This window comes from Eurytemora carolleeae, unplaced genomic scaffold (assembly GCF_000591075.1).
Source record: "Eurytemora carolleeae unplaced genomic scaffold, Eaff_2.0 scaffold18, whole genome shotgun sequence".
Classification (NCBI taxonomy): Eukaryota; Metazoa; Arthropoda; class Copepoda; order Calanoida; family Temoridae; genus Eurytemora; species Eurytemora carolleeae.
In genome coordinates this window covers 487,640-511,817 of record NW_019396537.1, presented here as the reverse complement: position 1 = coordinate 511,817, position 24,178 = coordinate 487,640, and the positions used below count along the sequence as shown (strand labels likewise).

The window sequence follows — 24,178 nt, the reverse complement described above, 5'->3', positions numbered from 1 at the left end:
GAGCGCCGGCTTAAATCTTGAAACATTTGATAAAATTTTAAGTGGAATCAACCATGTTTGAGCCAAAGTTTAAATTTAAGCCGTGCCGCAAATTTTTTAAATTCGGCCTCTGGAAAATTTGTAACAAAAGAAAGGATTATCTCCCTCAAGGACAAAATTTTGTTTAAAGTTCAGAAAACAAAGCTGCAGAATGATGGCTTTTTTTAAAAAATTCAATGCTTGCTATACATCTATTCATTTTCTATATTTGTTTTGTAGAAAAATTAAATTTCAACATATATATTTTAATTATCGTTAAATGTAATCATTAGGAAGATGACAAGGTTGTTGCATTTGAGTTTTCTGCATAAGACTTCTCTGTTGTAGACTGGTCTGCAACAGTTGACTCCGTGGCTGACTGGTCTGCAACAGTTGACTCCGTGGCGGACTGGTCATGCAACAGTTGACTCCATGGCTGACAGGTCTGCAACAGTTGACTCCATGGCTGACAGGTCTGCAACAGTAGACTCCTTGGCTGACTGGTCTGCAACAGTTGACTCCGATTCCGACTGATCTGAAATTGTTGACTTTGTGGCTGACTGATCTGCAATGGTTGACTCTGCTGCGGACTGGTCTGCAACTGTTGACTCTGTTACAGACTGCTTTGCAACTGTTGAATCTGAAACTGTTGAAACTGATGACTCCTCTGCAATTGATGACTCTGAAACCAACTCTTCTGTAACTGATGAATCTTTGGCTGACTCCTCAATGACTGATACCTCTGAAACTGATTGGTTTGTATTTGATTGCTCTGTAACTGACTGTTTAGTCCTTGGTTCCTCGTTGGTATTATTTACACTTGGCTCTAACATCTTCGTCTTATCTTGACTAGCTTCTTCTGAAGCAAAGCTGGCTTTGACATTATCCAAGAACTCATTGTACAATGCTGTAGCAATATTCATCTAAAAATATTCATAATAATATTGAAATTCATTTTTTAAGAAAAATATCAACGATGAAAAATACTTACCTTTTTGACTATCATGTCAAATATTTCATCAGTAAGGGAATAGGCTAAACCAGTTCTTGGTGCAGTGTTTTTTTTCTTTTCCTTGTCAGAGGTTGTATCTTCAATAAGTCCACTATCATAACTATGGTTGATCAAGCTCACAGCTTCTTTGGTTTTAAGATTGGAATTTTCTCCTGAAAGAGAATCCAGATCCTTGGAAGAGCCGCTAGTAATATCTTCCATTGGAGTATTACCACCTGGAATAGTATTGTCCAAGGGGATCTTTTCAAGAATTGAGTCATTGCTATCCATGGGATTGCTTTTATCAGCTGGAACAGTATTGTCCTTTGGGATGCTTTTTAGAATTGAATCATTGCTGTCCAAAGGATTGCTAATATCTGCTGGAACGGTATTGTCCAAAGGAATGTTTTCAAGAATTGAGTCACTGTAGTCCCCGTAATTGCTTTTATCAGCAGGAACGGTATTGTCCATTGGAATGCTTTCAAGAATTGAGTCATTGCTGTCCACAGGATTGCTTTTATCAGCAGGAACAGTATTGTCCATAGGGATGCTTTTTAAAATTGAATCATTGCTATCCACAGGACCATTATTTTCTACTGGCACCCGACCATCAACTTGAGCATAATTAAACGTTAATCTGTAGTCTTCTCCCTCGCTGTCATCCCCTGGAACAGTATTGCCCAAAGGGATATTTTCCAGAATTGACTCCTTACTGTCAAGATTATCTTCTGAAATACCATTATCCAAGGGAATATTATTCTCATTTGGTAAACTACTGGACACGGGTAGTTCTTCTACTACTGGTAGTCTATTATCAACCTGGGCATAATTGAACTGCAATCTGTAGTCATCCCCCTGACCGCCTCCTAGGGGTTGGTTATTTCCTACATTTGTTGGTACTTCCTGGTAGCCTCTGGGAGTTGGGTCATCGGCTGTTGTGATGATATAAATCCGCCGCTTATGACCAGGCTTTCCTTGCAGAAACGAGGTCAGCACACCCTGAAAATTAAAACCTGGAGGAATTAAAACTATTCAAGATTAATATCATGTTCAACAAGTTAATGCTGGGATTCATTGCTTAAACACTTGTGCATTTATAACTTATGAAAAATTACAAAATGTTATAGAATATATTAATTTTTAAAGGGACAGCCGACATTGCGAAAAAATTCCCAAGGGGTTAGATTATGTTAAATTTTAAAAAAAAATTGTAAAAATATTTTCAAGGCATAAAGGTGTGAAATATAGTAAGAACCCGAAAACTTTGGAATATGAAGATGGCTTTTAGACTAAAGATATGATTCTAAATAGTCCAATTTAACCGGAAACAGTATTTTTTCAATGTACAATGATCGTTTTCACTGAATAAGTTGATTTTCAAGCTACTGATTTATATCAAGATAAAATACACATAAAATATCTTCAATGTTGTTTTCCTCTTTCTCAGTTTTTCGGGGTCTCATTGTATAAAGTGACACTTGATCTCCTGAACACTCGATGATGCATAGATTATTCTTCACAATTCATCCTCCCAAGAATATTATTTTAATATTTTCTTATTTCTTTCGTTAATTAAGGAAAGAGGGACGGGGCATATTTTTGCATAAAAGAGGTAATGCTTCTCTGGACATGGGTATTTTGTTCCACCAACTACTTTCCTTGACTGTATCAGACTCTGAATTTATATGTTAATATGCTTTTTTAAATTAACACAATTATATTAAAAAATAAGATTTTTATATTAAAAATGCTTGTAAAATTCGACAAACATTCAACAAAAATACATTGATTGCAATCATTAACAAATTTCGAAAATGAATTTTTTTTTTTCAATACATTTGTTTCAATACATTTGTACGTGCTTTCTACATTTGAGCACAAAGTATTAAATCAGAAATAAAATATACAGCATGGCATTTGCGAAATTCTCACAGGCACACACTTTTGCCAGACAACTCTTTTTGCAATTAAAAACGTCGATTATTTCCTTATCAAAAAACTAAAATTTTAATTTTTTTTTTCAAAAATGAATAAAAGAAGTGTATAGCTCAATTGTAAAATCAAGTATTTCTAGCTTTTAGAAATTCAAAACTGGAGGTTTTAGCCCTCAGTTTAAAACAAATAAAAATATCTATTTGACACCCCTGGTATACTATTCTATTTAAACCCCAAATGAAAAGCTTTAATTAAAGTACAAATACAGGTTAGGAAAATTTATATATTAAAGTACAAATACAGTTTAGGAAAACTTAAATATTAAAGTACAAATACAGTTTAGGATAATTTAAATTAAGCAAATGTAAAGGCCAAAGAGACACCACATCGTTTGCTATAAATATAGTCCAATCTTTGATTACGTTTTGTTCTTGTTTTTTTAATAAGAAAAATCATGTTGTTTAATTTGTCATTAAATATTTTTAAGTTTTACCCTTTAACAAATTATGTGCGAAAAGAAAGGTAATCATAAATCTACATATGTATATTTTAATTATATTATTTTGTTTTACTTACTGTGTTTGAAATATATAAAATTGCAACAAGTGCAGACAGAACATTCATCACACAAAACCTGGATTAAAGAAAAATGTTCATGTTCATATAATCCTAAAAAAATTAAGTTTTGTTTAAATGAAAATGGTAAAACTAAGTGTAAAAACTTTAAATCTAATTAAAATTTCAAAACTTAAAAAGACAACTATCAGATTATTAAGTATTGTATTGTTTCAAAAATTATACAGCGAGCTTAAAAAAGAGCTGGCCAAAAAGATCATTGCCATTCAAATTTGTTTGATTTGTCTTCTAACAGAGTGCTTTGATCTCAAAAATTTTCACAGATTTCATTAGAAGCAGATTTTTAAAATGACAAAAAACAGGGTGTCCCACGAAGCGTAAGTTGATAAATAGTTTTGAATGTCGTTTTTCATACACTGTATTAGACATTAAAGGCTGTTTGCAGTTTATTTCCTGTAAAAAATCTTTTGCTCAAATATGTATTACTTTGAATTTTACTATAATATAACTCGATATATAATATTTTTATTATTGTCTTTGGTATTAAACAACAAAACAAATTAAGGAATAAGACATTCAAAACTATTTACCAACTGTCATGTTTCGTGGGACACCCTGCAGAGTAATTTACCAAACAGTTTAAATTTTTTTCATTTTTTTATGGATACAAACATGATAAGACAAATATAAATGTTCCTTAGAACCCATAAAATTGAAAAAAAACAGGATTTACAGGAAGACGACATTTTATCAATCTTTGTGTATTTGATGTTCAATAAACTATAATGTCAAATTATAACTCGTCTCCTTATTCCATAGTTCAGCGTTTATATCAATATAATGAAGACAACTTCTTAATAATAATGCTTTGATTTATAACAACTAATTTTGAAATTACAAGTTAAACAAATTTATACAAATATACAGTCGTCTTCATTGTATTGATATTAATGACAACGACCGTACATCTCACAAATATTTCACGCTGCCCCCCCCCCCATCACGAAATCTGTAATTGCGCCTATTTTAGATAAACCTGTTTTATAAGTTTGCATGAACTGATCTTACCTCCTGAAGGATATCCCATGATTTACGAGTAATTTGATATTTTAAATTCTGAAAAGCAAACATGTTTAATATCTACAGGGTGTCCCAAAAAAACATGGGAATTCAGTGACGAATTGGATTTCGTCTTTGTTATGAATTAGCATTGTAATACCTTATTTCAAACGCCATAATATTATTATGTCTGCTACAGTTTATTTTACGGAAAGTGTAAGTGGCTGCAAAGATGTGTCCATATTGTCTCCGCAAGTTGAACAGTGAAGACGGACAAGTTTACTCTGTTTGTATATACTGTATGTAATTTTCTTGTTTTACTAAGTACAACGTCGTATGCAGTCAAAACATAAACAAACAAAATGTGAACATAGCAGACGAAACCCTTACAGATTACAGCTTTCTCAGTAGGTATGACTATTCTAAATCAAAGAATTATTTAGAAAGACGATATCGAATTCGTCACTGAATTCTCATGTTTATTGGGACACCCTGTATATATTTTATTAGCATTGTACAGTCAGAACCATGAAAGCTAAATGAAAGTCGTCTTTGTTTAAAATCGTTAAGTTAATAAGTACAAATGAGTCTATAAATAAGCTATTTTTAATCCTATTTCACAGTTTTTTTGGGTCTCTAAGTACAAAGATTTTCTCCAAAAAATAAAAAATATATTTTAGACTCCATTGAAACTTCTTTGTCTGAACTCTGAATTAGCGAAGAAAGGGTAAAATGTTCTCATATTTACAGAGATAAATAATGTTCCTCATGTTTACAGAGATAAATAATGTTCCTCATGTTTTCAGAGATAAATAATGTTCCTCATGTTTTCAGAGATCAATGAACAAAATACTAATAGTCGATCTGTTAAGGCAATCAAAACCAAAATCAGAATTAATTTTGTATGTTTATCATTCTAAGCTGTAAGAAAGTATAAATTATTTATATTTTATATTCTGAAACGATAAAGTCAGACAATGAATTGATTAGTTTTAAAAAGACAGGAATATATAATATTTTTGGTTTAAAAAGTATTATTTTATCCAAATATTATGCATTTTAAGATTTTACAGTTTAAAAAATTTAGTTTAGTCTTTCTTTGAGATTTATAAGTAAAGGAATTGAGTCTTGTTTTCGTAACAAACTCTGATTTTCTAATATAGCGCTAATTTTTCCATCTGATAATATATACCTTTGATATTTTAAACTTAAGATTCTTTCATCTGACAGAATTCATAGGAAACAACCCGTATAAATTTCATACAGTCCTTTCTCAATTCTCATCCTTTGTGGGTAACCCTGCTTGTATAGAAACTGTTTAACTGATTTTATCTATAGCACATTGCAAAGAGATTCGTATCTTATTGTAAACTAAATTTTTTTGTGGAAATGTTTTAAATTCATGTTTAGGCTTTTTAAAAAGAGGATTAGTTAGTTAATGTTTATTTTATTTCAAATATATGACATAGCATCGTATAAATAAATAACATTCTGTCATGTTGTCAAATATTTATAAATATAGGGGTTATGAACGTGTATCAAAATTATATGTAGATTTTAGTAATTATATCCTGAAAAAGAACTTAAATTCACTGATAAAAATGAATATTATACAAAACTAAATTTTTTCTTCTTCTCTTTTTTGGTTTTATTTATTTTACAGAATAATACAGTGTTTCAAATAACCAAAGAACTCCAAGTGTAGAAATTGGCAAAATGGCAAGTTTGGTTGGATAATTCTTCAATATAAATATAATTTTACAACCTGCCTGGAATACTACTCTGTTAATACAAATGGTTATTTCTGACCAACGACGACATTCATTTTAATCTGAATCTGAGCTTGAACTTGACCCGGAGCCATGGCGTTTTTTTAGTTTATGCCCGGCATATCCTGCAGCTCCAAGTGCTCCTAAAGCTCCCAACCCTGCTCCTGCTCCCAGTGGTAAACCATACTTGGAGCTTTTCTTTCCAGACTTCTTGTGCCCTCCCATACCAAGACCTGGAGAACAGATGATACAGTCAATTTAAAAAGTTTCAGAGTTAAATGGCGAGGTTAACAGGTTTGAGCTAAATTTTAATTTTGAACAAGGAGTTGACAACAAACCCAACCTTAAAGGGAGTTTTCGCGAAAAATTTACACAAACACTCATTTAAAGGGGAATTTATTGAACACTTGCCAACCCATTTCAGTGCTTGCTGAACAAAACGGAGGTTTCTTGCAACCGTAGCTAACAACCAATGAGATTGCGGAACATATCTTGTAGAAGACACAGTTAAATTACAGTGGTCGGCGATTATCTCAAGACAATGAAGACGACTTTTTATTAATAGTCCTTTGATCCCATAACAGCATTTTCAAATTACTATTTCACTAGTAAACAAAGAGAAGCTGTTAATTGAGAACTTACCTCTGTATGCATGTTTATTGTTTATGTGCATCTAGTGATTAAAAGATTGGAAGAAATCAAAATTGAAATAGAAAGTCGGCTTTATTGTATTGATATACAGGGTTACCCACAAAGGATCAGACTTCAGAGACGAATGTATGAAATTTAAACTGTCGGTTTCCTTACAATCATTACTCTCTGACAAATCATGAAATAAATCCTGAACAGGTTACAATCTAGGAGAAGATTTAAATTAAATTTAAATTAAAAATCGCCATATTTTGAGAGTTTCAGATTGTTGTTACAGTCTTATGTTTTGTGAGTAACGGTTTATACCCTGCAGCAGTCTAATTGCTAAAATATGATGTGCAAAAAGATTTGAGTTTTTCATCTTGGAATTTGAGTTTTTCAGCGAATATCATTTTGGAATTTAAGACTGAAATTTCTAATTTGCACGGTTAGAATGGATAGGCCCACTTTCAAAACTACCTAATTAAAAATAAAAAGTTGAATTTTGCTAAAATCATCTTTTCTTACTGCGAGTACGCAAGTACTGCATATTTTAGGGTATACCTTGCTTATTCTGGATCAGATTTGAAAAGAAGTTTGAAATCACAATGAAAAAGCATAAAATGAATTAACCTAAAGCTGAAGCAGCCATTGCTCCTTTAGAACCAAGCAAACCTCCGATACCACCTGCAAGAATTACCGCTCGTTAGAAGAAATGTAAAGTGGAACGGGTCTTAAAACAGTTTACAATTGTTGTTTTTAATGTTAATAGCTCTATTAAAACTTCTAGACTTGACAATAATATTCATTCAAAAAACGGATAATTTAAGAATTTATAATTTAGATCAATTCATTGCTAAATTAGTAAATAATCCAAGCGGCGCTGATGCCGCAAAATATTACGATGATTTTACCCATGGTTAAAACTAACCATGGTGAGAACAATCTGTCGTCTTCATTCAATCTACCAAGGTTAGAATCCTATTTAACCATGGTTAAAATGTCTTAAGTTTCTGCCTCAGAAAACTCTGAAATAGGAAGACGACTTTTAGAACCAAGTTATGGCTTTAAAAAGTCCAATGGATAAACACAGAAATTGTGCTGTATACATTAGTGATCTAATAAGTGTCTAGTAAAACTATTTGCGTTGTTACAACATCGAATACAATTAAGTATTAATTAATTTCGTCTATTCCATTGTTTTCTGGTTCTGGCTGTATAAAATCTAAAAATACAAGAACCGTCGAAAAACAAAGACTGGCTCTAGTACGGCACTGCTATATTATAGATTGATCAAGGTCTAAGTGTTTATGTTCAAGTGAAATAACATAGTCAACTTTTCAGTGCATTGTAAACTGGTAATACCTGTGTGTGACCCAGAGCTCTTATTGGCTAACCCTGCTAGAGCTGAACCAGCTAGAGCGGTCAGCCCACCCAACCCTGCTCCGACACCAGCAGCCAGTCCCAGGTTTCGTTTACTGTGATCAGGTTCCTGGGCAATGCAAGAATTCATCCAAGCATGATTCTTTTCATAATTTAAAGTTTTAAAAAATGTTTTAATCCCTTTGATCTCATCTTTTTATTTATCTCAAGATTAATTTAATCTTTAGTTTGTAACATTGGAGTATTTAAGACGAAAAAGGGTCTTTCTCTTTTCAGCGCAACACATTAATGTAATTGTATGGATATACCTGATGTGGCTGAGGATACCCAGATTGGGCAGAATTGTATTCAGGGTATCCAGGTTGTTGAGGAGGATATCCTGATAGTTGAGGGGGATATCCTGAAGGCTGGGGTGGATACCCTGGCTGGGGAGGAGGATATCCGGGAGGCTGAGGGGGATAACCTGTTGATTGTGGTGGATATCCAGTCGGTTGTGGTGGATATACTGGTTGTTGTGGTGGATATCCAGATGATTGCGGTGGATAAACTGGATGTTGTGGTGGATATCCTCCATTGGTTGATGGATATCCAGAAGGTTGTGGTGGATATACAGGTTGTTGAGGAGGGTATCCAGGTTGCTGAGGGGGGTATCCAGGAAAACCAGAAGAGGCCGGATAACCGGATTGGGATGAAGGACTGGACCCGGGAACCATGAAACCGGATGATGGATAAGACATTATTCTGAAAACTTCATTCAACAAAATTACTTTATTTAGGTTTAAAATAGGGGAATGAACTGTAGTGTACCCTTGTATTATGATTATACAGTGGTATCCAGAAAAAAGTGGACTTTAGTATACAGAAAACAGTGGAATCCAGAAAACAGTGGAATACTGTAGTAAACAGAAAACAGTGGAATACAGTGGAATATAGAAAACAGTGAAATACAGTGGTATCCAGAAAACAGTGGAATACTGTAGTATACAGAAAACAGGGGAATACAGTGGAATCTAGAAAACAGTGAAATACAGTGGATTCTGTCCTAGCTGCAGCGCTCGGCTCCCAAGCATGTTCTAGCCCGCAGCGCTAGCCCCCGCCCCTAGCCCATCCTAGCCGCAGCACTCGGTCCTAACCTAACAATTGGGAGGTTGTTGCTTGGGAATTTGCAAATTTGGGAAATTGTCACTTGGGAAGTCGCCCTTGGGAAATTTGTAATAACACTGTAAATAACAATAATTTAGATCTTAATAAGACATAAGTTGATTTGATTTTGTTTGTTTATGCACTAGGCGTATAGTTTAGGATCCCTACTACGGTTTACATGAAAGATTTGCACAAACAGCTGATATCTTTTCCTGCAGTAAATATCTTGTCTGTATTAAGCTCTGATTCAATTTCTTTTTGTGAACATCAAAACAATCTTCCAATGTCTACTTCAAAAATATTTTAGGGAGAAATAAAAAGAAATTTTGTTATAACTGAATTTAACATTTTTAAATTGCAAAACAAGAAATAAAAAAACTCCTGAAAATCCTGCACTTGTCTGAATTTATTCCTTCCGCAAATCAATTCAAAATGGTGTTAATAAATATTAACGTTTTTCAAGATAAAAATATTAAATAATAATTCGTTCAGAAGAACAGGTGACAAAATAACGCTCGACTGGTTAATTGTTAACTAGCTTGCTGTTAAGTCTGATTAAACTTGAATACTGAGCTCTCTGACGCATTCATTGATTTCGCAGCCGCACGTTCCGCTCCCTAACAGTATTACGCATTCTTCTATCTATTTATCTATCTATCTATTCTCTCTTATCAGAATATTAAATTTAATTCCTAAGGATATAAAAATAAAATAAATTCTAAAAATTCTAATACTGATAATAATTAAAATAATGATGATAATTGTATTTTTGATAATAGTGATCTAAGAATGATAATAATGAAAATAATAACGATGATAAAAATGTAGCTAGCTGGAGTTTATAATAATAATGTACATGATAGCTATAGCTGGAGTACCCGGCGTTGCCCAAACTTCTATATCTGTAAATATCTTATATATGAAATGTCTTAACTGCATATGAAATATCATTCCTATGAAATTTATAGAATTTAAATGTGTCCTGTTGATTGTACTTCTAAATTTATAATATATCTATGAGCTATTTTATGTAAAATAAAATGTCGTATCTATGAAATTTTATTAAACTTGATCTATCTATTTAACTATAAATCTATAAGGTGTGTTATATTTTTTAATCTTGATGCAATGTCTACGCAATATGTTAACTTTGACATTTTAGGTTTACTTAATATGTGCCTTATAAATTGAACGTCTGAATCTGTACATCTTTGTGAGAGGGAGAGGGATGAAAAAGTAATTGTTTTACTTTTTCCTATATTTTCAACCCGTCTTTGCATTATGATTAGCTCTGACCTATTGTATTTGAGAAATTATCTGAAACTTTTAACAGACAGGGCACCAGGGTTTCACAAGTTAAACGTTGATATCGACGTTTTCGCCCATATAATGAGTTGAATAGTAATTGCTTTTTAAACGTAATTTTTAATTCTGATCCTCATTTGTTCCCAGTTTAAAGTCCTTCCAAAATTATTATATTATAAAGATTTATTCACATACAACATACAAAGGAAATAAAATGACAATCATAGATCAAGCGAACATTTATTTTGAATCACAACTAATAGTAATAATCCATGTTTATGCCGATCAGCAACGTATAGTATTCTTTCTGACTTTACCCTAGTATTCTTTCTGACTTTACCCTAGTATCCTTTCTGACTTTACCCTAGTATCCTTTCTGACTTTACCCTAGTATCCTTTCTGACTTGTTTGCAGTATATTGTATTAATTATTTTATTAGTTAGTCTCTACTAAAGTGGTAAGCGTTTTTATTAAAACTATGAAGACGACGTTTCTAATTTTAAATTACAAGTTTTCAAGTAAACATTAAATAAGTCTGTTGAGTAACAGCTTCTCTTTGCTAGTGTTACCATGTAAAAGTGGTTGAAATAAAGGAAATCTAAAGCCTTAAAACTAATGTGAGTAAATCTACAGAGTATTTACAAGTAAAAAATGAACAAGTGAAAATGACACTAATGAATCATGGAAAGCCGGAGCTCTCTGCCTTTCATTTGCATCATACGACGAGTTAATCTTTCGTCTTCGGATTCTTCGTGAACACTAACTTTTTGTTTCGGTATGAGCCCAGAGCCCAGAGCCCAGGGAACTTTAGAATGGATAAACTTTAATCCTGACTTCTTGATCCGAATATCCACTGTGGAAACTTTTCATTTTAGTCCTAATCCACTCTTTTTCTCTCTCCTTGGATATCCGTAAATTGTTTTCTCCAATGAGAGGACAGGAATAGTTCGTAAACTGTATTGGCGTCTTTTCAAGAATTTTTCTGTTCTCTCATTGGTTGCCCGATTTTCTCTGATTGGCTGCTACAGTTTCTCAGATGATTAAATATTAATTTGAATTATATCGTTTTTCATACACTTTTAAGATAATCTTGCAAGATTATGTTAATCTTGAGATTATCAAAAAGAGAGGATCAAGCATTAATCCCGATATCCACCATTCTAAAGTTTTCAGCTCAGGCTAATTCTATTTCCTTCTGCCTCATGTCAAGCCGTCTCTCATGCCTATTAGCTTGGCTTGAATTCAAACTTGCGCCCCGTCGTGCGTTCAATGCATTCTATGGGTTGGCATTTTTTAACTGCCAAATCTTTTTACTCCATATTGACGAGATGACTTGTTATCCGTCCCACTGCTATCATTAACTATAGTTTATCTACAAATAAGCCTCTCTCCATGCTTACACTAGCATTTTGTATGAATCCAAGCGGTTTGAAAACTTGGTAGAGATTAAAATTGAAATAGAAAGTAGTCTTCATTGTATTGATATATGCGACGAAGACTGTATGACATTTTCAAATAAGAATATTCGTCGATTTTCAGAATAAATAACATAAACCTTCACCCTTTACAAATCGCTAGTGTACAAGGTTACCCAGGAAGGATGAGACCATAAAGACGACCTGGAACTCTTTCATTTTTGACAATCCCTGCGTTAAATAAAGTCTTGCATATAATCTTCTAATGACATATTTAAATAATGATTTGGTAACGAAACAAGTTTAAATTTGCATAAAATCGTGAATATAAAGTAACTGACGAATAAGTTCGTTTCTTCATTGTTTCTGAAGCAAGAAACGCGCAGGTTACTTTAACGGAGAACCACCCCCCCTAAAAAAAACAACGATCAAAAGCAAAAAAAGAAATATCTTTAAAAGAAACTATTGTGAATTGGATGTGCTCATTGGCCCCCCCCCCTATGAATGGAGGGTTGCTTATATAATGACGTTTTCAGTTTTCTTTACAAATTATACTAACTTGAAGAGCATACACCCAAACTGCTCTAGATTAAGAAGTCAAGATAGGTAAAGTCTGATGAGGAAGGCCAAGCGGCCATGAACCCCGTGGAAAAGTCTCCAAAACCCTGCAGAAACAGTCTCCGAACCCCGTGGAAAATCTCTGAACTCTGTAAGGAGCAAAAAATGTGTTATTCTGGGGGAAATTTTTAATTAAAAGTATACAATCATTTACTACATTTTCTTAAAGTTGAATTTCAAGTGACCCTCCTATAAGAGTTGTATGTACGATTAACACCGCGCTGATCAGAACCGTGAAAGATATCGTCGTTTTTCTAGCATTAAAAGAGTTTCATTCAGACAATTTCCTCTATAGCTTCTGTAGCAGAAATCTGCAAGTCACATAAAAAGAGGCAATTTATTAGAAATTATTTTATAACTAAAAATATGGCTGTCACGAAGTCTCATTTATCCCTAACATAAAATGCTTAAACGTACCATTTAAAATCGAACATGCCTTTCTATAAATAGAGGGTATCTAGAAACTGGTTTTCCAATTTCTTTAATTCAGCAGCAGATTCAAATATAAAAACAAAGTTATAAAAGATAAATGGTGACGACAGACTCAAAATGAAATTTGACCGATGGCCAATTAGATTTTTAAAAATAATAAAATTCAAATCTGACTGTAACTTGGTCCAGGGAGGGAAGGTAATCTCCCCAGCACAGCTTCTGAATCTCATTTTACCTACTTCCGGCATTGCGCGTCCCCCCTCGGGCTTCCGATCTTCCCCCAAACAGTCCCTTGCGTAAATGGTCTTCCTTGGTCCTCCAAGCAAAGCCTACTTTTTTAAACAGTGATATTAAAATGCCTTAAAAATACTTTTCTGGTTAATGGTTGAAAAATTATATTATCCAGCTATCTTCGATCTGTGCTAAAACTAAAGTGTTACTAGATAGCCTGTGATCAGTTGCTTTGGATCCAGCGCATGAACATTTCTTATAGATTTTCTGATTTTTAAACGATCAGACAAATTCTTAATTTTATGCCAAAACTCATGAAGCATTCAGAGATTATGAAAATTGTAAAAACAGTTCTTTTTTTACTTACAGTTATTAGCTTTTATTTAGACCTTTGAATCCGTGGATCCAGATTTAGGTTATAAAGGCCAAATGTTGCGGAACCAACAGATCCGAATCCTAAGCACAACATGACCAAAAGCTTCTGTACGAACGATCTATCCCAGAAGAATTCTAACATAAACGATAACCTTCTTAAATTTTAATACAGGCCCATTTTACGTTCGAGGAGTATGCTTCATAAAATCTAATAATATGCCTGAAGGAAAATTAATAAAATACTAATACTTGTACATAGATTTATTTAAAAAATGATCACAGTCTTATTTTCTAGTTTAAAAATTATCTAATCAAAAATGTTGCCTAGAAGATTACATACTTTTTACTGTCCCGTCATCGATCTGTGTGGTAAAACTTTGTTCAACCGACGGCGGTAATAATCTAAGCGACTGCAGTAAAAGAGTAACCGCTAGCGAAAGTATTTCAACCACCGGTCCAATTATAGTTCCATGGGCGGTAGAAATAAAATTCAAACCAGTCTAGCGACCAGGCTTTTGGTACCGCTGTAATCTAGATACAGTGGACAGGGACAGGCATAAAAACAAGGACAAGTAGACAAATTATTTTACACTATACATAGTAAAGAAGAAGGTTTGCTTACATGTTTATTCACGGCTCTGCTCATTTTTAATCTGGGTGGGGAAAAATACGAAAATGTATTTACTTAGCGTAGATAAAAGAATTAAGAAATTAAAAATCGTTGTTTTTTGGCAGGGATAAAACCAATCCAATTAAAGTATACATCAAGCTTTTTAAAAACTCCTTTCAGCCTTGTTATTGCTTTAAATTCATGCATGAGAACAGATTGAGCAGAGTGCTTACATGCATATATGGAGAAAACATGCGATTGACATTAAAATAGCTAAAAGATCTTTTTATAAAATGTTTTGACACTTTTCTAGGTTTATATATATATATATATATATATAATATACGGAGCAAGATTGTTCTGCATAGTGCATAAAAAGATTATTTTCTGCATTTATTTGCTGAGATTTTTTGGCACTAGATTTCAACGGACTCAGGTTTGTGACCCCACGTGCATTGCACACTATATAACAACCTATATTGAGTATCATGCGAGCAACAAAATTATTAGTCCAGGATCTGCGTATTGGAAAAACAACACAAATACCATATGATAGAGTGTAAAGAATTCACGTGATCAAGCGATCAATTTTCACATTAATATGGAGTTTGGGCCTAAACAGTTTATTGGGATGAAACCCTTAGGGATGCTGGGGAGATTTAGTGCAGTCAAACAGAGGAAGAATGACAAAATCCACCATTTTGGTTTTCAAAATCAGCTATTTTGATTTTCAAAATCTGCCATTTTGATTTTTAAAATCCGCCATTTTGATTTTTAAAATCCGCCATTTTGGTTTTAAAAATCTGCCAGCAGATCTATATGAAAAACTACAAGACTACAGCTTCAGGCGTTGCATTTGGCCTTGGAGAAGGTCGGGTTCATCTAGAACCTTCTTCTCCAGTATTGGAGAAGAACAATTGGACTTAATCCGTCCTCCGTCCTCCTTGCCATCGTCCTTAAATCCCTCCTCAAGCTGGGTCTTCTGTCCAAACCTATCCCCAGCCTGGTAGAAACCAACCTAGACAATATTTAATAATAATTTTGAATATCATAAGATGAAAATAAAATGTTAATTGGACCTACAAGCCCTTTTTCAACATAAGTTTATTAATTATAAACATTTTAAAATTATAGGTGTCCCAAGATTCAATTTGGTTTCCCAAAAGAGTGATAGAAACCCTAAATATTAGCTATTGAGGAAAACATGAATGATTGTTAAGTACATATATACCCCCTTCCTGAAAGTAACAAATTGTAACGTAATTAGAAGTAACCCCGTGTTTGAAAATGTACAACCAAAATGGTAAAGAGATTCAAAACCCTTAAAAACTGAGTTCTAACAAATTGAAGTGAGTGTCCTATTTCCTTTCACGTTAAAAACTGTGAATTTGTATTTAAATGTTTGGTTTAGAGGTTCAGAATACATATAATATATTGGCCCTGACTCGAAACAAGTTTATATTTTACCGATCCCAGAGGAAATTTATAATCTTCGGTGTTGCACAAATTTTATCAGATTTTGAGGAAACCAATTTATTGAAACTATAAAATCTTCCAACATTTTCTAATTCAAAATCAACTGAATATCGTCGCTATAAAAAGAAAGCGGATTTTCTTTACTTACAGAAATATCAGACATTACAAAAATTAAAAATAATTTTGAGAAACGACAATTATTATTATTTCAGGTGTTGCAGTCAAAATTGTGAAATTTGAATTAAAAAAACAGGGTTGACAATTAATTTCAAATTATTTTATTTCAAAATCATCTTCCACCGGCCCTTACCCTCGAGGTAGCTGAGGTATGTAATTTAAAAAATTAAAATGAACGTTAATAAATGTTGAAATTTTCAATAATTACAAAAAAAAACTGAGTTCATGAAATCCTAAAAAAAGCCTTCATCCTACCTTGTTATCGGAGAGCCTGCTCGGAGGCTGTCGGAGGAACCTCGGAGACACTAGAGGTTTATCCTGGGAACTAGAACCGCGACGAGAAGTGCCTGGCCGGTACGGGATTCTGGATGGCGGGAGCCGGCGTTGGAACCGGTTTGTTGGAACCTGCTGCAGAGGGAACCGGTTCATAGACGGAATACCAGTGAACTGAGTGAATCTAAAACATTTGGAATAAGAAGCCCCAAAAAATATAACGTCGAATAAAGGTTCCAAAAACCTATAAAAAGTTGACAATTATGATTTAAATGGTTGAATAAAAATGTAACTCATTGTAATCAGATTGTATTTGATAAAACATGAATATGTTCTCAATCTCATTGTATAATTACACGCGGAAAACAATGAATTCAATGAGGGGAAAATCAATGTTGGCAAATTCTCAAAAAGTGTTCGATAGGTCTAACACAACGTTAGGATATCTTCCTTGATTGTGTTATAAAAAATTACCGCTTGAAAGGAGAATCGAAGAGACTTCTTTTCTCCTGCTCAGGAGGGATCATAGAGGATTCAGTACTTAGATCTTTTACTAGGGTCAGTTCACCTAAACATGGAGGATTTATAAATATGGAATACGGAGGTTTAATAAACATGGAACATATGGAGGATTTATAAATATGAAACAATGGAAGAATTAGTAAACATGGAATTTGGAGAATTAATAAACATGGAACATGGAGGATTAATAAATATGGAACATGGAGGATTAATAAATATGGAACAATGGAAGAATTAATAAAAATGGAATTTGGAGAATTAATGAACATAGAACATGGAGGATTAATGAATATGGAACATGGAGGATTAATAAATATGGAACATTTAGAATCAATAAACATGGAACATGGAGGATTATTAAATATGGAACATGGAGGATTAATAAATATGGAACATTGAGGATTAATAAACATTGAATATACACGAAGGATTAATCAATCCCTGTATGAATAAGAATTACCTTTCTCCCTGAATGAATGAGGGTTAGTAGATAATTACCTTTCTCCCTGTATGAATAAGGGGATGAGTAGATAATTACCTTTCTCCCTGTATGAACGAGGGAATGAGTAGAAAATTACCTTTCTCCTTGTATGAATGAGGGAATGAGTAGATAATTACCTTTCTCCATGTATGAATAAGGAGATGGGTAGATAATTACCTTTCTCCCTTTATGAATGAGAGGATGAGTAGATAATTACCTTTCTCCCTGTATGAATAAGGGGATGAGTAGATAATTACCTTTCTCCCTGTATAAACAAGATTGAATACTCATTTCATAGAAAATATATTTTACAGAGGTATCATTGATACTCAATTCATAGACAATCTATTCTACAGAGGTATCATTGATACTCAATTCATAGACAATCTATTCTACGGAGGTATCATTGATACTCAATTCACAGACAATCTATTCTACAGAGGTATCATTGATTCTCAATTCATAGACAATCTATTCTACAGAGGTAGTACATAGGTATCACTGATTCTCTATTCGTAGACAATCTATTTTACAGAGGTATTAATAATACTCAATTTACAGACAATCTATTTTACAGAAGTATCACTAATACTCTATTCATGGAGTATTCAGCAATACTAGATTCATAGGGAATCTATTTTACAGAGGTATCAGTAATACTCAATTCATAGATAATCAATTTTACAGAGGTGTCAGCAACACTCTATTTATAGACAATCTGTTTTACAAAGGTATCAGTAATTAACTCAGTTCATTGACAATATATAATGTGCTGTATCTACGAGTCTGTACTGTAATGTACTGTATCTATGAGTCTGTATTGTGCTGTATCTATGAGTCTGTGTTGTACTGTATCGTTGAGTCTGTATTGTACTGTATTGTTGAGTCTGTGTTGTGCTGTATCAATGAGTCTGTAATGTACTGTATCTATGAGTCTGTATTGTGCTGTATCTATGAGTCTGTATTGTACTGTATAGTTGAGTCTGTTTTTGCTGTATCCATGAGTCTGTATTGTAGTGTACTGTATCTATGTGTCTGTATTGCACAGTGTATCTATGAGTCTGTTTTGTACTGTAATGTATCCATGAGTCTGTATTGTACTGTATCTATGAGTTTGTACTGTACTTTATCTATGAATCTGTATATGTATCTATGATTTCTGCATTGTAATGTATGACTTCTGTATTGTACTGTATCTATGAGTCTGCATTTTACTGAACTGTATCTAAGACTTCTGTATTGTACTTTATCTATGAGTCTGTATTGTAATGTATCTAAGACTTCTGTATTGTACTGTATCTATGTGTTTGTATTGTACTGTTCTGTATATATAAGTCTGTACTGTAATGTACTGTATCTATGAGTCTGTATTGGAGTGTATCGATGAGTCTGTATTGTAATGTATCTATGACTTCTGTATTGTACTGTATCTATGTGTCTGTATTGTACTGTATCTATGTGTCTGTATTGTACTGTTCTGTATCCATGAATCTGTATTGTACTGTATCTATTAGTCTGTACTGTACTGTATCTATAAGTCTTTATTGTACTGCATCTATGTGTCTGTATTGTACTGTTCTGTATCTATGATCGTCTGTATTGTAATAAAGTGTATCTATGAATCTGTATTGTACTTTATCTATGAGTCTTTACTGTACTGTATCTTTAAGTCTGTATTGTACTGTATCTATGTGTCTGTATTGTACTGTTCTGTATCTATGAGTCTGTATTGTAATGTACTGTATCTATGAGTCTGTTTTGTACTATATCTATGACTTCTGTATGGTACTGTATCTATGAATGTAGAAGGGGAGGTTTAGAAGGAGTTTCTGCATAAAGTAGTCTAAACCTGATCCATCATAATACAATACAACTGATGGATGGATTCTAGGAGGAAAGTAAGGCATACATTTCATTTATTTTCCGCGGATCCCTCTTAAAAACTGGATCTTGGCGGCCGAAAAGAAAACAATCAAGGATTAATTAAGATGTGATTGAAACCGTAAAGAAAGATAATACAAATCAGGTTCAAAATCTTTTATAAGGCTTCCTAAACCTCGAACCTGCACGGCGCACAACTAACTGAATCATGAAGTTTTTTTTTCAATTTTGAAGTGAACAAATTTAGATTCATTTAATTTTGAAAGGACAAAATTGAACAGACGACGGATAAAATGTTTCAAGTTTCCTAATTTAAGATAAAATAAAATTACGGGATATTTAATATATATCTTGTAATTCTGTAAATAATATCCAAAATTTTACTCTCTCCTAATGTGCTCTTAATTATGATATTTATATTTTGTTCCAAAAGATGCAATAATTTAATATTTTTAAAAATGCATAATTATTAATTTCGTTCATGTAGGAACTCCATATTGCATTACTTATTAATTCTTTACACACAATCTACGAGCTTAAAGAGGCTCTTATCTTATCGTTGTTTAAAGAAACTCTTAAAGGGCATTTTAGTAAAATCCAACACGCCACACTAAAAATGGCGGGTCGCTTGAAACTACTTTAAATTTAATTTAACGATGGACCATGGTGTGTATTGTTTAAAGTATTTTTCCTATGGCTGGTTTCCAATGGAAGAATCAAACGAGCTTTTTCCTCCGAACAACAATTAGATTGACATTTGACATATAAAAAGGTAGGTTCCGAAACTTCTAATACATTACTTCATATTACGACTTGAGAATTTTCTTAGCTCGCTTAAAACGTCTAATTTGAACAAGTTCACTTTAAATTTTTATAGAGAAAATTTATTTGCAGGATAATCTGGGTTTCCAAGCTATTATCATATAAAAATTACCCCCTGGTAATTTTTAAACATTTCCCCTGCTATAACTTGACCTGGTTTGAATGGAAGAACTGTTTGCTGGTGAGCGTGTTGGGAGTTTGAGGAACCGTATAGCCCGTCTTGGAACCAGGTGCAGGTTCTACCGACGGTGTGATGGGAGTTAGAGGTCCCGAGGTGGGGAAGGTAAACCTGTTCTCCGGGTAGTAGTTAGAGAACCTAGACCCGGCATCCTCGCTTCTCCTGTACAACACAGTGATGTATATTTTAAAGAATTACCCCCCCCCCTCGAGCGGAAAAAATTATTGTTGATGATTTGGGGAAAATTAAAAATTTGATATCAAAAGGCAACTTTTTCCCTAATTTAAGATACTTTTAACACAAATTTATCAATTTTGCTCTAAAAATCATTTATCTTTCCCAATTCAGCGAATAAAACCGTTAATTATGGGGGAAAATGATTTTCAAGGAGGGGGGGGGGAGCNAGATTTTAGAAAATTATGAAAAACAATTTCTTTTATATGGGAGGGGGGGGGGGGTGCAAATTCGTCATTGCACCCCCCTTTCAGAAGAAAGGGGGGTGCACCTGCACCCTTGCACCCCCCCTGGCTACGGGCCTATAGAGAGGCATGTCCGATTCACAACGGTACCCTTAAAACCTTTGTTCGAACAACGATGAGGTCCTCATTTGTTAGCTGAAGATTGAGTCTTGAGGTTACAGTGTACACTGTACTCTACATGCTAGTGTACACTGTACTCTACATGCTAGTGTACACTGTACTCTACATGCTAGTGTACACTCGTACGGTCTTGGCACTTAATTTCCCGCTATATATAAACAAATATCTACGAAATCCTTGATCAAGCAAAGGTTTAAAGAGTATTGCTGTAAATTTGACATGCCACTCTGTAAGTGGAAGTTCACTTACAGTTCCTTTAATAAAAAAGTGAAACCTCACTGAATATATTTCAGATCAGTCTCTTTTGATGTTACGTGATAAGCTGAAAACAATTGTAGTTCAATGCAGTTTAAAATACAGTTTTCCTTTTCACAAAGCAAAAAAGGTTTTCAAGAATTCTTTCTAATCCTGTAAAAATCTATCATCTTGTTTTTGTAAAAGTTCACGTTTAAATGTGTTAACAAAATCTCCTTTTTTTTAGAATTAAACAGCAAAAAGAAAATATATGAAACTTTTTGTTGACACCTTGACTTTTACACAGTTCTATTAAAAAAAAATTGAAGGGTACCATTCTGAATCGAACACGACACGGGGGAGCCTGAAAAGCATCTAGCTCCTTAATTAGATTTTTAAAATTGACATAAGACACCATTAAATTAGACCTTGAGCACTCCTTACCCTCTAGACAGGTCATATTTTTCACCTTGATTTGTGTGAACATGTTGCCTCCAGCTTCATTAGCAGCTTGACCAGAAGTAGTAGCTTGACCAGTAGCAGCAGGAACTGAACCATCAGCAGTGCCTTGGTTTAGGGGTTCTTCTGGAACTTTTGTGGCAGTCATAGGGCCTCCCTTTGTCGCATAGACACGATTTGTGGCAGAATTTATGGACTTAGATAATATTTATGACATATTGTATGGAAAAACTATTTGATTGTATGGTGTATGATACTATTTGTAACAGATTGTATGTTGTAAGATACTATTTGTGGCAGATTGTATGNGCGGACATTTTGATCGAAATAACGTTAATATCCGAACATTTTTTCATAAATTTAATTAAATTTTTCGTAATTTGGAAATGTTTTCAAAAGTTCGATAAAACGAGTTTTCATAAAAACTAAAAATTCTTAGCACCAAACATTATAAGTCATCCGCTAAGTGTATGCATCTCTTTCTTGTAGATCGATTTAGAAATTTTAGATTCAATCTACTTACACAAAATTAAAGATAATCGCATTCGTTTTATTTATGTTGTTCGTTCATCTTCGAAAACGACCCATTAAGTTCGTTTTTTTCAATCGTTCAAAAAAATTTTATTTCGAGTCGGTCTCAAAATTTTCGTTCTTTTTCTATCTATTTCGTTCGTTTTATTTAATTGAACGATCATTCATTGAAATCGATTGTTCAGTAAAATCATTAGTTCTGCAGTTGAAAAAAATATAGTTTTGTCAAAAGTTTGTTTGAAAAATTGTTCTTTCAAAAAAACCTATCGTTTTATCAAAAGTTTGGTAAAAAATCAAAGGTTAAGGTACCGTTGTAAATCGGACATTGCCATCTTTACATGGAGGGTCGTTTGAAATTACGCTTACAAACCCTTTAATTATAATCAGAAATACTCTACGGGGGGAGAAATGTCAGTATCACTAAGGAAAGAAGTATAAGGTTTATTTACATTCTACGATAGCTCAAAAACGAATTAAATTCAAAACAAATGCAAAAACATTTAGGATATGCAAGCCGGTGTCACGTTAAAAAAAACGCCTGGGCGTGAGAATATGAATCAATGCGACTACTGCATATCGGTCACAAACATCAAATTCAAAATATTATAATATTTTATAAAAGATACTTTTACATTAATTATAACATATTTTTAGCATATGCAAGGTGAAGATGTTAAAATAGCTTTGTTTTTAAATTTTTGAAAGGAAGACAACGATCGAGACGAAACATTGAAATATTATTAAACTAAACAGTTTACGTTTGGTAGAATTTTGTCAATGATTTGAAACTATTGAGAAGTTCCAAACTATCCGGACCTTTTAACGTCGCAATAATGAGAATAAAGTTAGCATTGTTTGTTTACAAAAACATGTTCCAGAGCTATCATAATACGCCACAGAGTAGAAAGTAAACCAAACCTAATTGAACGGGTATTTAAAATTCACGTTACCTGATAAATAGAGGCATCCCCGGTATTCTGACCGCTACTGGAGTCAGGAAACGAAGACGACTCTTGACTGAACCCGTCCTGAGTGAAGGGTTGATCCATCAGCTGCTGCTGTGCCGGGTAGAGAGTCTGCTGAGGGACAGTGAACATGTTGACCGGAGGATACTGAGCTCCCAGGGTGGGTGATGGGTATAGGGGCGTAGTTGGTGTAAACACCGAGGTTTGAGGGATAAACACAGGTTGAGTGTTGGTTAGAGATTGTTGAGTTTGCTGTGGGTAGGTGGTGGCAGGACCCCATACTCCTGATTCCTGATAATACATGGCAATACTTTTAGTTATCTGAAAATATTCTTAACATTAACATAGAAAAATAAAAATATCAAATACGGTAAACAATAACATGCATTTAAAGAGAGAATTACAAGCAATTACATTTATATATGGGGTTAAACTAAGCTAATGTTCATGCAATAACAAAACTTGTAAAAAAAAGTATAATTAACTCAAGTTAATTTTGTTTCTAAAGCTAAAAATAAAATCAAGTTTAGATGTGTCAAAGAGGGAAATGTTCTGTCAATGATTAAACAAATAAAATACAGACAGAGTATAGGTTTTACAGGTTACGGACATAAAAATTCGTATTTTTTAAACGTAAAACAAAACTTGGGGATATTTTAAAATTTAACCATGTTGAGAATCTTGAAATATATTGTAGTGCAACATAGGGTTTGATCAGGATATTTTTACACAAAAATAAAAAGTTCATGTCAAAGAAACCAGTTTTTTTTTATTAGAACTATAATTCATTGATTAATATTTTACTGCAAAAAATCAGATTTTTTTCTTCACAAATATATTGCAATCTTTTAGCATAGAAGACAAATCAATGAAATCACTAAAACGGTCCCACTACTGTAAGAAAATAACAACAATTAAACGTCTAACATAATGAATGGTTAAGGATTCACTTTAACATTTTTCTTCTTTTTTGCTAAAACTTACTGAACCATTCAGAGAGGGGGAGGATGGAGCGGAGGGGGGGGAGTTTATCTTGTATTGAAATTTTTAAAACCAGTTTACATAAAAAGTTTCACTTTATTCAAATGGT

The 24,178-nt window shown here is 33.4% G+C and overlaps 4 protein-coding genes and 1 long non-coding RNA gene across 8 annotated transcripts in view; all 5 read right to left on the bottom strand.

Annotated features, from left to right (window-relative positions):
- Positions 1-228: 228 nt before the first annotated feature.
- Positions 229-4,627, bottom strand: LOC111705072 (sialidase). Its single transcript, XM_023477505.1, has 4 exons — positions 4,589-4,627; positions 3,521-3,578; positions 1,010-2,008; positions 229-941 (listed from the first exon to the last, which is right to left on the bottom strand). The coding sequence occupies exons 2-4, from the start codon at positions 3,566-3,568 to the stop codon at positions 432-434; spliced, it is 1,557 nt and encodes a 518-aa protein (XP_023333273.1). The 5' UTR covers positions 3,569-3,578; positions 4,589-4,627; the 3' UTR covers positions 229-431.
- A 1,588-nt stretch (positions 4,628-6,215) lies between these two features.
- LOC111705071 (uncharacterized) lies at positions 6,216-7,714 on the bottom strand. Its single transcript, XR_002765934.1, has 2 exons — positions 7,612-7,714; positions 6,216-6,581 (listed from the first exon to the last, which is right to left on the bottom strand). It is a non-coding gene; the product is annotated as an uncharacterized LOC111705071 (long non-coding RNA).
- Positions 7,715-8,278: 564 nt separating this feature from the next.
- On the bottom strand, positions 8,279-9,131 carry LOC111705050 (annexin A7). The gene is made up of 2 exons (XM_023477478.1): positions 8,670-9,131; positions 8,279-8,470 (listed from the first exon to the last, which is right to left on the bottom strand). The coding sequence occupies exons 1-2, from the start codon at positions 9,096-9,098 to the stop codon at positions 8,279-8,281; spliced, it is 621 nt and encodes a 206-aa protein (XP_023333246.1). The 5' UTR covers positions 9,099-9,131.
- Positions 9,132-14,126: 4,995 nt separating this feature from the next.
- On the bottom strand, positions 14,127-17,459 carry LOC111705091 (uncharacterized). The gene is made up of 4 exons (XM_023477536.1): positions 17,437-17,459; positions 16,891-16,984; positions 16,399-16,600; positions 14,127-15,508 (listed from the first exon to the last, which is right to left on the bottom strand). Exons 2-4 carry the CDS (start codon positions 16,941-16,943, stop codon positions 15,326-15,328), a joined length of 438 nt encoding a protein of 145 aa, XP_023333304.1. The 5' UTR covers positions 16,944-16,984; positions 17,437-17,459; the 3' UTR covers positions 14,127-15,325.
- Positions 17,460-23,049: 5,590 nt separating this feature from the next.
- Positions 23,050-24,178, bottom strand: part of LOC111705062 (protein boule-like) — a 45,866-nt gene continuing 44,737 nt past the window's right edge. For 3 of the 4 annotated variants that reach the window (XM_023477496.1, XM_023477494.1, XM_023477495.1), the window contains exon 13: positions 23,050-23,379. In XM_023477496.1, the coding sequence (XP_023333264.1) occupies positions 23,065-23,379 (315 nt within the window). In that variant the 3' untranslated portion in view covers positions 23,050-23,064. The remainder of the gene's footprint in view (positions 23,380-24,178) is intronic. The other variant, XM_023477497.1, reaches the window with a different exon arrangement.